At 52.2% G+C, this 13642-nt stretch overlaps 1 protein-coding gene across 6 annotated transcripts in view; it reads right to left on the bottom strand.

The window, feature by feature from the left end:
* cracdlb (cracd like b) overlaps positions 1-13642 on the bottom strand; it is a 259256-nt gene that overhangs the window by 52077 nt on the left and 193537 nt on the right. For all 6 annotated transcript variants that reach the window (XM_072477181.1, XM_072477184.1, XM_072477180.1 and 3 more), the window contains 2 exons: positions 10494-10745; positions 6223-7840 (listed from right to left, as the gene is read on the bottom strand). In XM_072477181.1, coding sequence (XP_072333282.1) covers positions 6223-7840; positions 10494-10745 — 1870 coding nt within the window. The remainder of the gene's footprint in view (positions 1-6222; positions 7841-10493; positions 10746-13642) is intronic.

Raw genomic sequence — 13642 nt, 5'->3', positions numbered from 1 at the left:
ACCATCTCCGTCTGGGACTGCCTCACAACACCCATTGACTGTGCCACCACCTTCTGGGTTTGTGTCACATCAGCCAGTGACTGCGCCATTTCCCTCTGGGACTGGGTCACCTCCCTTTGCGTCTGTGCCACGTCGGCCAGCGATGGGCAATGCTGCCGACGTTCCCAGCCATGGCCTGCTGTGACTGGGCCAGGAGCGCCGCTGCAATGTCCACGGCCTCGGCCAGCACCTGCACAGAATGCCCCAGGCCTTGGACATGCTGATCCATAGCCAAAACCGTTGTCCCAAAGCCTCCACCGCAGCCGCCACCCATGCGGTGTTGGTCTGGGTGGCATGCACGTCGACACCATTTCCTGCTCCTGCACGCGGTTGAACTCCTTCGGATGTTCGCCGACATCCCCTCATGTAGTCCCTGGCTCTGCGACTGCATCTCCACGACTGATGGGACCGTCTGTTCCATGGGTTTGGGCTGCCCTCCGACCGCCCGCCCCCTCTCGTGTTCCTACCTCCACCGGCTGTACCGGATCAGCTGAGTGGTGCGCAACAGAGAGACTGCCCCAGGAGCCTCTCCACTAAAGTGCCCAACCGAGGTGAGTGTCTCTGGGATGTTGGAAGGTGTTGGAGACAGCTGTGACGGGAAGTCAGTGGCCTGAGACTCGAGCTCCGGGGTGTCCTGGATGCCGGGTGGGTGGCTGCTCGGCTCACGGGGGTGGGAGCTCTGGAACTGGCTGGGGGCGGGGCGGGGGGGGGGGGGCACTGGATGGATCCACTTCATCCCCAGCTCCTCTTGCAAGGCCCAAGACAAGACGCGCGATTAGACCGTGGGTCAGGGGTGGTGGGGGTGAACGCGTGTGGAGATGAGGGTGATGTAGGGTGGGGTGGTGTAGGGCGGGTGTGGGGGTGAGGGTAGTGTGGGGGTAGTATGAGGGGGGTCTGGGGTTGACACACGTGTCACGGGGAACCGCAGCTCGGCGGGGTCTGACTTTCTCGCCCGCAGCCGAGCTCCACCTCGGCGACCTCCCTTTCCTCCGGGCTGCCGGCCACGTCCAGGGCCCTCTGCTCTGCATGGTGAGGGCCCGCAGGTCAGGCGGTCCTCCCCCTATCTTCTCGCGCTCCCGGCGGTTGTGGCCGGCCTTCTCCTGGAGTGGGGGGTGGGGGGGGAACAGAAAATGACAGTGTTAGACAGTCCGACATATGCAGAACAGGGATGGGTAGCTGATGGCCTCAGTGGCCAGGGCACCCGGCTATGGCAGCCGGTATGAGTGCCAGCATGTGGTACAGGGTAGGGGTATGGCCGCCCTCCAGGTGGTTTGGGGGGGGGGGGGTAGCGTTACGGGTGTGTGGGATGGGGATTAGTGCCAGGGGCACAGCGCTGCCGACTCACCCTGGCCACCCTGAGGCGGTGGTGCAGTTTTTTCCGGCACTGCTGGCCGGTCCGGACGGTGTTGCCCACGGCGCTGACAACCTCTGCCACCTGGTGAATGGCTACGGCTGGCAGCCTCCTTCCCGGGCCGTGGTACAGGGTCATCTGCCTATCTTCCATGGCTTTCAGGAGGGTCTCAAGCTCCGTGTCTGTAAAAAGTGGGGCCACTTGTCTTGCTGCCATCTTGTTGTCTGGAATGGTGTGTGTGGGGAGTGCAGTGTGTATCTGCGGCTGCAGCTTGCCAGCCTCCTGAGTGTCAATTGTGAAACCGGCGAATCCGGCACCGTTTCTCATTGGAATCAATTGTATTCAAGGCGGCGCCGGGTCTAGCCCCTTAACTGTAGCTTAATCGGGCGAAATTCTCCCCCAACGGCGCGATGTCCGCCGACTGGCGCCCAAAACGGCGCCAATCAGACGGGCATCGCGCCGCCCCAAAGGTGCGGAATGCTCCGCATCTTTGGGGGCCGAGCCCCAACATTGAGGGGCTGGGCCGACGCCGGAGGAATTTCCGCCCCGCCAGCTGGCGCGGAAATGACATGTCGGGGCGGCGCATGCGCGGGAGCGGCCGCTGACAGTTTCCCGTGCATGCGCAGTGGGGAGAGTCACTTCCACCTCCGCCATGGTGGAGGCCGTGGCGGAGGCGGAAGGGAAAGACTGCCCCCACGGCACAGGCCCGCCCGCGGATCGGTGGGCCCCGATCGCGGGCCAGGCCACCGTGGGGGCACCCCCCGGGACCCCGGAGCCCGCCCACGCTGCCTTGTCCCGCTGGTAAATACCTACTTTAATTTACGCCGGCGGGACAGGCAATTTCTTGGCGGGACTTCGGCCCATCCGGGCCGGAGAATTGAGCGGGGGGGCCCGCCAACCGGCGCGGCCCGATTCCCGCCCCCGACCAATCTCCGGTACCGGAGACTTCTGCGGGGGCGGGATTCACGGCGGCCAACTGTTTAACCCACTGTGCTAAACCAGCCCCATTAACTAGGTGGAGGCAGGGACACCCGAGGTAGAGGCAGGAGGGAATGCTGCCTGATCCCAGGGAACAGCTACTCCCAAGACACATGTTGCACTTCTGGAAAGGATTATTCCATCACTGGTGCAGATGCAGATTCAGCACCAGAATTTACAGGAGGGGGTATCAGCAACATGCCAACTCCTGCAAGTCCAGCTGGAGGAGTCCATTTGCCTTCAGGTGCAGGAGATGGTGCCGACAACTCGTGGCACCCAGGCCAACACTGGAAGGGAGGCGTCCGCGGTGGAAAACCTGGTGCAAGTATGAGCACCTGGAGTCATATGTTAAGTTGCCCAAGACTTGGGTCAGACTGTGCTGACCATGACTGAGATGCAGGACAGGAGGGCCCAGCCACAGGTGGACATGTCCAAGGCACAGATGGGCAATGTTGTGGCATTCTTCATATTGGCCCATTCACAAAGTGTCATTTCTGAGGACATTGGGAGTATTGGTCGGGCATTGACTGACCGTAACCAGTCACAAAGGGACATGACCGAGGCAATGAGCGACATGGCTCACTCACTGAGGGCCGTGTCCCAGTCGTCCATGGCTAAGGGCATCAACACCATTGTTCAGATGAGGCCAGGCCTCCAGGACTGACAGCGTCAGATGACATTCAGGCCTCTAGAGCTCAGTTGGCTGCCCCTGCGTCCCATGGAGTAGCCTGGTGGACAGCGACCCCCCAAACCACCCCCCCCCCCTCCCCCGCAAACCCCCAAGGGAAAAGGAAGGTATGGGGCCCACAAGGGAGGCGCTGGAACACTGCACCCTTCTGAAGACCTCCCCCACCTGACATAGGCACATCTGATGGGCAGCAGGCAGAACAGGGTGACACCCAAAATTCGGCCAAGGGCAGAGGGTGAGACAAGCAGCAGGATGCCTCCAGTCCTGATGTGCAATCTGGGGAACACCAAGAAGGAGCGGGAGGGCACAGATGAGCAGAAAGTTAGATGACATTTCATAGGACCCCGACAGTGCAGAAGGAGGCCATTCAGCCCATCAAGTCTGCACGACCCTCCAAAAGAGCAACCCATCAAGGCCTACTCTGCGCCCCATCACTGTTTCCTCATAACCCCACCTAACCTGCAGATCTTTGGACTGTGGAAACCGGAGCACCCGGGGAGAATGTGCACACTCCACACAGACAGTGACCCAATACGGGAATCAAACCCGGGTCCCTGGCAGTGTGAGGCAGTAGTGCTAACCACTGTGCCACCATGCTGTCCATTAATTTGGCACGGGTGTAGTTGAACGTACTGAGTCGGGGAAAGGGGACATGATCTGTAAAAGCACTGCAGCCCTGCCCCCATTAGTGACTTGCATCTGAAACTTGATGTGCAAAGCCTCTATCCTGGTGTGTGGGCACATCCTACAGATGGGGGTCACTGCAGGATGTGAGCCTTTGCTGGGAGCTTGGCTGCAGTTGACGTGGAGCCTGGATTTAACACGGCTGTGACAGAAAGCTGTTCAGGTTTCCTGGGTGGGTCCAGGCTCCATACAGTCCCTGTTAATCCCCTGCTTCCTATGCTGTGGAGCTGTGCATCTAAGCAGTGCAATGAGGAATCCCAGCACCTGGGGGGCTGACGATTGAGTGCGGTCAGGCCTATCTCCTTACTCATACTGCTGGTACAGGAGGGTTTCCAGATGGGCGGGTAGATGGATATCTACATGATCAGGAGACCTTGGAGTAATTCCAGCATACTGGCAGCAGTCACCAGTTTAAACAGTCAGGAGTCTGCAACACCCAAGGGTTTACAGTAGCAATAGGAGGTTCAGCCTGGCACCCCGATCCCGAGGGGGACAGCCCGCGTCCACAACTTTGCCACCAAGTCAGTCCCCACAGGTTCCAGAACTCCAAGCTTACACTCCCCAGCAAGCCCGAAGACAAAGATAAAGGTACTTACCTCCTTGCTCCCCCTCAAAGGCCATGGCGTCAAGACTCTATTTGTAAACGTTTGCATCAAATTACGCCCGCATGACTCCCAGCTGGGAGGAGTGGAGCAGGATGGAGATTCAGGCTTCCGGCCTGTGAATCACACTGAAATGAATGTGTGGAAGCTGTTTGCATGTTCCCACCGATGCGGGGCAGGAAGTCCGCTATGTCTGGCTGGATGAGACCGGAGACAGGGGATGGGTGTGCCGCCTGCCGCTGATCCCGTTTTTGGCCTGATGTGTTTTTTCCGCGTGAACGGGGATCTTAGCGGCGGGAAGCAAAGAATCCCGCTCAATTACTCAAATTCATTAAACACTACAATTGCCCATGGCCACGTCAATGATAGTTTCAGGCTAAGTATAAAATGGGCTGTTAAATAATTATACTAATAATGACATTGGTTCAGGCATTATGGCGTTAACCATGCTTAGTAGCCTTATTCCAGAACTTTCTTAATGGCAACCGTGTATACCATCTTCAAGATGACCTGCAGCAACTCACCAAGGCTCATTTGCACCAATCACCCGTCCCCCCCCCTTCTTCCACCCTGACTGAATTAGCCATTAATTGAGTGAGATGGAACTGCCACCCCTCAGAATCACAAAGTCCTGTTTCAGAGAGCTGCCTCTCAACCAGAGGCCGACATCCCTCCAACACTGCCAAGGGCCACCAGGAGCAGTGGCCATTGCCGGTACTGCAGCGAGGCCGAGGCGGAGGCGTGCGTTGCTGGATCTGGGAGTGCAGTTAAGTCTCGGGTCTTGCCGCGGCCAGGTTGGCGGGCCTTGGCGAGGTGTGGGTGGCGGTTAGGGGGTAGAAAGACCAGTGGAGGGATAGGGGGATTTCGGGGAGGGGAAACTGGGAATGGTTACACCTTGATGCCCCCCCTGCTATGGGTTCAGGATTAATTGACTGGTGTCCTGGCATTATCCAGGGCACTTCATGAACATAAGTGCTTTCTTTCTACCTGAATAAAAGAGAGGAGGGATCAGAGTTGTTGTGGAAAGTGCAAATTAATTGAGGCTGGATTCTCTTAATTACTGAAGACTGAAGGAGGACTTGGGAGGAATGTTTAAAGCAGTAAGAGAAACAGAAAAGTAAACTATTTCAATTCGAATGTAAAGCAAAGGCCATGATCACACAACAAGCACCAATGCAGAAGATTAGAAGATTGTTTTTTCCAGAGAAGTTATTGAAATGTAGAAAACATTGTCACGGTGATCAGTGTAAAATCTTAATAATGTACTGGAAGAATAGTGAATCTCAGAGTGGGGGGGGGGGGGGGGGGGGGGGGGGGGGGAGAACCAGAGGGAGAGGGAGGGGTCAGAGAAAGGGGGAAGATAGAGGGGGCAAAGAAGTGATAAGACAGAAAATGGCAGAGAGAGAGAGTGAGAGATAGGGGGAGAGAGAGATAGGGAGAGAGGGAGCCAGAGGGAGAAGATGTACAGGTGGATTGGCCAGGCTAAATTACGTCTCAGTGTCCAAAAGTTTAGGTGGGGTTACGGAGATTGGGTGGAGGCGAGGGCTTAAGTAGGGTGTGCTTTCCAAGGGTCGGTGCAGACTTGATGGGCCGAATGGCCTCCTTCTGCACGGTAAATTCTATGATTCAATAAGATGAGATGGAGAGAGAATGGGAGAGCGAGAGCGAGAGGGAGAGAGAGAGAGAGAGAGAGAGAGAGAGAGAGGGGGGGGGAGGGAGTGAGAGAACACAGACGTTGGGATCAGTTTGGAAGGAAGGAAGAAAACCAGGCTGTGGAAAATCAGCGCTGAAAAGGTCCAAATGCAGTTTAGAGAAAGATCACATTCAACAAAGGAGGATTCAATGTGTCTATTAAGCCCTACAAGCTTGAAATCTCTTACCAGAACTTTTACCGACACTTGATTTTTTCTCTGCATCTTTCGGCCTTTCCTGACTGGGTTTGGGCGGCTTGTTTGGTTTCTCTGTGGCCGTCGTTGCAATGTTCACATTTTGTAGGACGGGTTTTTTTGGTAAGGGTGGCTTCACAGCCAGGCATTCTGAAGATTTGGTTTGCAGTTTCCCATCGTCGTCCTTCAGCGTGCTGCTCGGGGATCCCTCGGGAGGCTCCTTCGCTTCCCTCTTTTCCGCCTCGGGTGGCAGATCTGAGTTGTCCGAGTCCAAGGTGGCATCGGCGCCGTGGCGTTTCACCGCCTCCTTACTCTCAGAGTGAGAACTCTCCTTGTATTTTAGAGAATGGGAAGTTGTGCGGAGTTTAACACCAAACAGCCCTCTTCCATCTTCAACTCCACCTTGTCCCTCCTCGGCATTTTCAGGTTTATCTGCCTCAGTTTTAGCCACGGAAGGTTCAGAAAGGGGGATTTTGCCGTCCTTCTCTTTCTGATGGGACTTATTGCGTGAAATGTCTGAATCTGCTGTCAGATTTCCTTCACTCCACTTGGTGCCTCTTTTAGACCTATTCCATGCTGAGGAAATTGAGAATTTGAAGGAGCCCTGACCATTTTTCTTAAATGAACTCTGTTGGTTTGTTGTTTTGTCCTCCGATAGTTTGATGTTGGCTTCCTTAAATACTGCCATTTCCCCATTTTCCGGCTTGCTATTCGCAGTTTCCGAAACGGGCAAGTCCTTGGGAGTTTCTGCAGGTTTGGAATACACCTCAATACGAGTCGACACAATACTGCTGAATTCTTCAGGCACCTCACTGGGCCTGCCTTCGAGATCGGAGGCTTCTTTCGCTGCTTGTTTGATCGAGCTAGCTTCTGAGAAAGAAGGTTCCTTGGGTGCCCCCGCCGTTTCTGTTTGTTCACAAGATGTTTCTGGTGTTTCTTGCACAAATGCTACTTCATTGATTTCTGCCCCTCGGGGGGCACGCGAGGGTGGCATCTCGGAGTCTGGTGGAAGTTTGTCCAACAGAATCACAGGGCTTGTTTGATATACAGTCTCTTTAGCAAAGGAGGTATCGATAGAAACAGCATGTGTGTCACACACTGTGGACTTGACTTCAGATCCCGAAAAATTTACTCCTTCTTTTTGTTTTAATCGGCCGATAAAATCAAGGGGAGTTGGATCTTCCGGCAATATAGTTGTTGACCCTGGTAACATAGAGATTTGTGTCGCAGCCACTTCCACTATTTCAAATTCAATCAGATCAACGTCCTCTCCAGTTTCTGATAGAACGGCAGGCATGGAGCTTGCTTTCAGATGATCATCCACATCCAAAACACTAGTCGAGGCTGCAATATCTACAGGGATAAGCTCACCCGTTTGTTGTTCTGGATTACTAACCACTTCCATGTCACTTGACCAAACTATTATCTGCTCAACGAACAGCAAAGATTGCCCCCGAGTGAGAATCGGGGACGGAGGAATTTCCGTTCCATCTTTCAAGCTCACTTCAGAATTGGCATTCTCAGCCTCGCAGCTCCTGATTTCTTGCTCATATTCCTCCGTTACCTCAGGCACGTCGTACATGAGCTCACTCGGTGGCTCAAAAAGTAATCTCTGCAAAAACAGTGGGAAAAGAGTCGTCAATCGCAAGTGCATTTTTAAGTGAACTATTTTGGCACAGAAAGGTGAAAAAAGGTTTACTTATCTTTCTGAGAATGAGAAAAATGAGAAAGGCAACACAGGGCAAGGTGTGCGTTTTTAATTGGAAAACCTCGGTTTAAAGTGGGGATGATCAAGGTAGTACAGGGCCCGGTGTACCAAAAACAAATGGATATGACAAAAGAGAAGATAGTCACGGGAAATAAATGATTGATAAATCGACGAAAGAGGTCACATAGACATAGAAAACAGACAATAGGAGCAGGAGGAGGCCATTTGGCCCTTCGAGCCTGCTCCGCCATTCATTATGAACATGGCTGATCATCCAACTCAATAGCCTAATCCAGCTTTCTCACCCATATCCTTATTGATCCCCTTTGCCCCAAGTGCTATATCTAACTGCTTTTTGAAAACCTACTATGTTTTGGCCTCAACTACTTCCTGTGGTAATGAATTCCACAGGCCGACTGCTCTCTAGGTGAGGAAATTTCTCCTCATCTCTGTCCTATATGGTCTACGTCGAAGACAGAATTGTGGATAGGTAAATGTGGAAGCTGACAGCGAGCATTAAAAAAAGTAGGATGAAAATTGGAAAGCTCCCAGGCCCGAATGAATTAAAATGAAGGCGCACAGTGCTAAAGTAAATGTATCTTTGCAGGTTAAGAGATGGTTAGGTAACAGAAAGCAAAGAACAAAGAACAGTACAGCACAGGAACAGGCCCTTCGGCCCTCCAAGGCTGTACCGGTCATGATACCAACCTCTGCCAAAACCATCAGCACTTCCGTGTGCCGTATCCCTCTATACCCATCCTATCCATGTATTTGTCAAGATGCCTTTTGAATGCCGTTAATGTATCTGCTTCCACAACCTCCCCTGGCAACGCGTTCCAGGCACTCACCACCCTCTGTGTAAAAGACCTGCCTCGCACATCTCCTCTAAACTTTGCCCCACGGACCTTAAACCTATGCCCCCTGGTGACGGACCCCTCCACCCTGGGAAAGAGTGCCTGCCCATCCACTCTACCCAAGCCCCTCATAATCTTGTAGACCTCTATCAGGTCACCCCTCAACCTCCGTCTTTCTAATGAAAACAGTCCGAGTCTATTCAGCCTTTCCACATGGCTAACACCCTCCAGACCAGAATTATGAAGGAGAATGTAAGACGGCAAATGTTAGAGGGGAAACTCGAGCCAGATGCAAATAAAATGTGATTCTGGTAAAAATAACAGTGGAAAATAACATTGCCGAAGTCTCGTTCGGCGACGGGGGTGAGAATTCCCGATGACGCTGCTTTCGCGATGCACCGCCTCTGAAAAGCGGCGTATTCACAGAGTATGCCGCACGCCGTATCCACGGCCTCGGTGCGTTGGCTGAGGCCCGCCCCACAATGCTCCGTCCTCAGTCCAGCGCCGCCACAGTCGGGGGAGGGCCGATCCATGGGCAGCGGTGGACATATTCGGGGCTGGGGGCACTGTGGTGGGGCAGTCTGGGGCGCACGAGCCAGCCGAAGGGGGGGGGACTATTTTGCGGGCCGAGTCCGCGAGCGGCATCCGCCATGAAGCATTGCATGGCCACTGCAAGCCACCGCCATGCGCATGCGCGGCCACGGACCCGACAATTCTCCAGGCCGTATCGGCAGCTCGGGCCGGGTGCTCTACGCTGCCTCCCAGCTAGCCCCCAGCAAAACGGGGACGGTGGCCGTTTTGTGCCAGTTTTCCTGGCGTAAACCGCTCCCACGCTGCCATGGGGACATAGTCTCCAAATCGGAGAATCCAGCCCCATGTCTGGAATACCAAGTGGCGCTTTGGGTATCCTACTCTAGGAAGGGTGAAGATCCACTGGAACATGAGCCGGAACGGCAGGTTCTAGCGATGAAGAAAGGCCTGAAAAATTGGAGCTTTTCACTGAAACCGAGAAGGATGACATACATTCGGAGCTTGTGCATATTTCGAAAGGGCAGAGATTCAGGAATCTCTCCAGCAACGCACTTTGAACACTTAGAAGCAATTCTTTTTCCACTAAGAGGGTTATTAGAGCATCAAGTACTTCACCAAAAATGGCTGTCGAGCTAGAGGCTAACAACATCATTTAAGAAAGAACTGGCTAAGTACTTGAAAAGGTGAGGGAAAGGCCAAGAAAATAGGATGACAGTAAAAAGCTCCAAATAAGGAGCTGGCACCAGTGCAAGCTCAATCAGCCAAACGGCCTCTTGTGCTGTCATTTCTAGGATGCTATAAGAAGACAAAATAAGGCAGGAAGAAGTTGCTGGGTGATTAGTTCTTTTTTAAAAAGCCTGTAGATTGTTGGATGAAGGAAGCACTGAAGTAACAGTTGCACAATTTTGATGCTCTAAAAAGGAACAAATGCATGTGTTGGCCACATGATACAATTGGCCTCCACGGCCCTGGGTTAAGAAAATTAAAGACAGAAACAGCTTTCTAAATAACAATGAAGTGGTTCAATCTGGAAGCAAATTGAGAACCAAACCTAGCTGGCCTCTGGCTCCCCACCTTCTCCGTCCCCACAGAAAATACCCGGCCTAATTCACGCTCATCAAAAACCTGGGTGAAAATAGTCTGTTCCGCGTGCAAAGTGAAAAAATAATTACCGATGAAGGTCTTCTTCTTTTAGAGGAAGAGCGTTGGTTGCGCGGTTTCACTGAGAGTTTGTGCTTTGCTGCCGAGTTGTTGAGACAAATGGAAGATGTAGGCGGAGAGTTGAAATCAATAGCAGAGGAAGCAAAGCTGTCAGAAGAGATCTGAACTGGTGGCGATGTCGGGCTCCTGGGTCTTGAGCTGGACCTGGTTGGAATGATTGTAGGAAGGGGACTGTTGGGCCTAGAGGAAGATCCTGGCGAAATCTGGAAAAGAGCAAGTCCGCATATAAATTGTACATCGAATACAAACGACTGCATGCAAGATACCATACAAAATGTTTTGTTTTAACTTTAAATATTCCAGTCAATGCAATAGCCATTAGCAATTCTGAGCAATATTGGTGATAGTTTGTAGATTTTGGTTTTAACGATCCAGAAAAAATATTTTGATTCCAACACGAGAACATTGGGCAGGACTTTCTGCTCCGCACCTCACCCCTCCGCCACCCCCCTCCCCCCCCCCTCTGTTTTGCACCGGCGGAGGCAGCCCGTCATTTGTTGGTGGCAGGATATTCTGGTCCTGCCGTTGTGAACAGGGTTTCCCATTGTTCACACCTGTGGCGTGGGTTCAGGTCACCACTGGGAGGACCGGAAGATCCCACCAGCGGGAATGGCTGGAAAACCCCGCCCATAATCCCTGACACTCCGGTGCAGCACATCTGGAGTGCTGTATCCTTGGCATCCTTTAGAAATAAATAAAATGAAGAACTTGCATTTATATAGCACCTGTTACAACCACTGGATGTCCCAAGATGCTTTACGGCCAAAGGCGTACATGGAGTTTTACAGCACAGAAAGACGCCCTTCGGCCCACTGTATCTGCGCCGGCCATCAAGCACATATCTATTCTCATCCCATTTTTCAACACTTGGGTCCGTAACCTTGTACGCTATGGCGATTCAAGCGCTCATTTCAATGCTTCATAAAGGTTGTAAAGTTCCCGACTCTACCACTCTTTCAGCCTGTGAGTTCCAGAATCCCACCACCTTCTGGATGGAAAAGATTTTCCTCATATCCCCTCTAAATCTCCTGTCCATTACCTTAAATCTATGTCTGAGAAGATAAGTCACAGTTGAATCACTATAAACTCCAACCTCTAGCCACCAACTCCATCCCATCCCTTGGCAACCATTTGAGGTGGAATCTGCCTGTCCAAGCCTTGAGATGTGCTTCCGACCACATACCCACGCCATCATTACGACCGCCTACTTCTAACATTTTAACATCGCCAACTCCATCCCTGCCTCAGCTTATCCGCTGCTGAAGACTTCATCTATCCTTTCGTTACTTCTCGACTTGGCTGTTCCAACACATTCTCAGTCTGCCTTTTACATTCTGGAAAGTTGACGTCTTCCAAAAATTCTGCTGCTTGTATCCTAATTCACACCAAGTCACCCATTACTTGGCCATCGCTTATACTTTTCAGGGCAACAGTGATCTCCACCTTTCTAGGAATTTTGGAGACTTGGGCAACCTACAGCAGGCGGAAGTACGACCAGTGCTGTTGCCTTTGCAAGATCCTCCAAATCCGGTAGCAGAAAAGGGGGTCCAACAGCGAGGCTCTCTCCCAGGCCAACCTGCCCAGCATTGAGGTACTAATCACTTAAAATCAGCTCCGTTCATATGCCTGACACCAGATTCCCAAAAGAACCGCTCTACTCGGAGCTGAGTCATGGCAAGAGACTCCCAGGAGGACAGCAGAAACATTTTCAGGATGTCCTCAAAGCACCTCGGAAGAAGGCAAACTTCCCCATCAACTCTTGTGACTGACTAAAACGGAAAAAGCAGATTCAGGAAGGTACTGAACACATCAAAAGACTTTGTGAGCAGCCCAGCAAATCACACCCATATGTTCTGGGCATGCCCAGCGCTGGAGGAATTTTGGAAGGGCATAGCGAGGACAGTGTTTAGTGTGGTAGGATCCAGGGTCAGACCGGCTGGGGGCTCGCAATATGTGGGGTGGCAGAGGAGCCGGGACTGCAGGAGGCGAAAGAGGCCGTAATTCTGGCCTTTGCATCCCTGGTAGCCCGGCGAAGGATTCTCCTTCAGTGGAAAGATGCGAGGCCCCCAAGCGTGGAATCCTGGATCAGCGATATGGCGGGGTTCATTAAATTGGAGAGGGTGAAATTCGCCTTGAGAGGGTCGGTACAAGGGTTCTTTAGGCAGTGGCAACCATTCTTAGACTTTCTGGCAGAACGATAGACATTGGTCAATGGCAGCAGCAGCAGCTCGGGGGGGGGGGGGGGGGGTTACTTTATTTTTGTTTATGTTATTTACACTGGAAGGGTCTGAGGGGGTGTATACACCCGTTGTGTTAAGTCGAGGTGTTAATGTTAATTTATTATTTAGGTACAGGGGGAAGAGTTTGGGGGGTTGTTTTTTTAGATTGTGTTTTGTACTTAACCCTGTCGGGTTCTTTTTTCTTTTTCATTTTGTTATTGATATTTTATGAAAACCTTTAATAAAAATTATTTAAAAAAAGACTTTGTGAGCTACATGAAGAGACAACGTTGAGGCATCGGAGGGAATGAACAAACATCTAAAGAACTCAGCTACCCAACCCTCCAAGCAGAACCTGCCCCACACGTGGCAGAGTCTAAATGTAAAGGGTCACCCATTGGGGGGCATGGTTACATAGTGGTTAGCACGGTTGCTTCACAGCTCCAGGGTCCCAGATTCGATTCCCGGCTTGGGTCACTGTCTGTGCGGAGTCTGCATGTTCTCCCCGTGTCTGCGTGGGTTTCCTCCAGGTGCTCCGGTTTCCTCCCACAGTCCAAAGATATGCAGGTTAGGTTAGGTGGATTGGCCATGCTAAATTGCCCTTAGCGTCCAAAAAGGGTAGGTGGGGTTACTGGGATAGGGTGGAGATGTGGGCTTAGACAGGGTGCTCTTTCCAAGGGCCGGTGCAGACTCGAAGGGCTGAATGGCCTCCTTCTGCATTGTAAATTCTATGATTCTACGATTTAAGGCAGAAGTGAGGAGAAATGTTTTCTCTCAGAAGGTAGAACTCGCTTCCTCAACAGGCAACAGAAGCAGAGTCTTTGAATATTTAATGCAGAGGTAGATAGATTCTTGATAAACAAGGGGGTGAAAGATTCTTG

This window comes from Scyliorhinus torazame, chromosome 15 (assembly GCF_047496885.1).
Source record: "Scyliorhinus torazame isolate Kashiwa2021f chromosome 15, sScyTor2.1, whole genome shotgun sequence".
Taxonomy (NCBI): Eukaryota; Metazoa; Chordata; class Chondrichthyes; order Carcharhiniformes; family Scyliorhinidae; genus Scyliorhinus; species Scyliorhinus torazame.
This window is presented reverse-complemented; position numbering and strand designations above follow the sequence as displayed.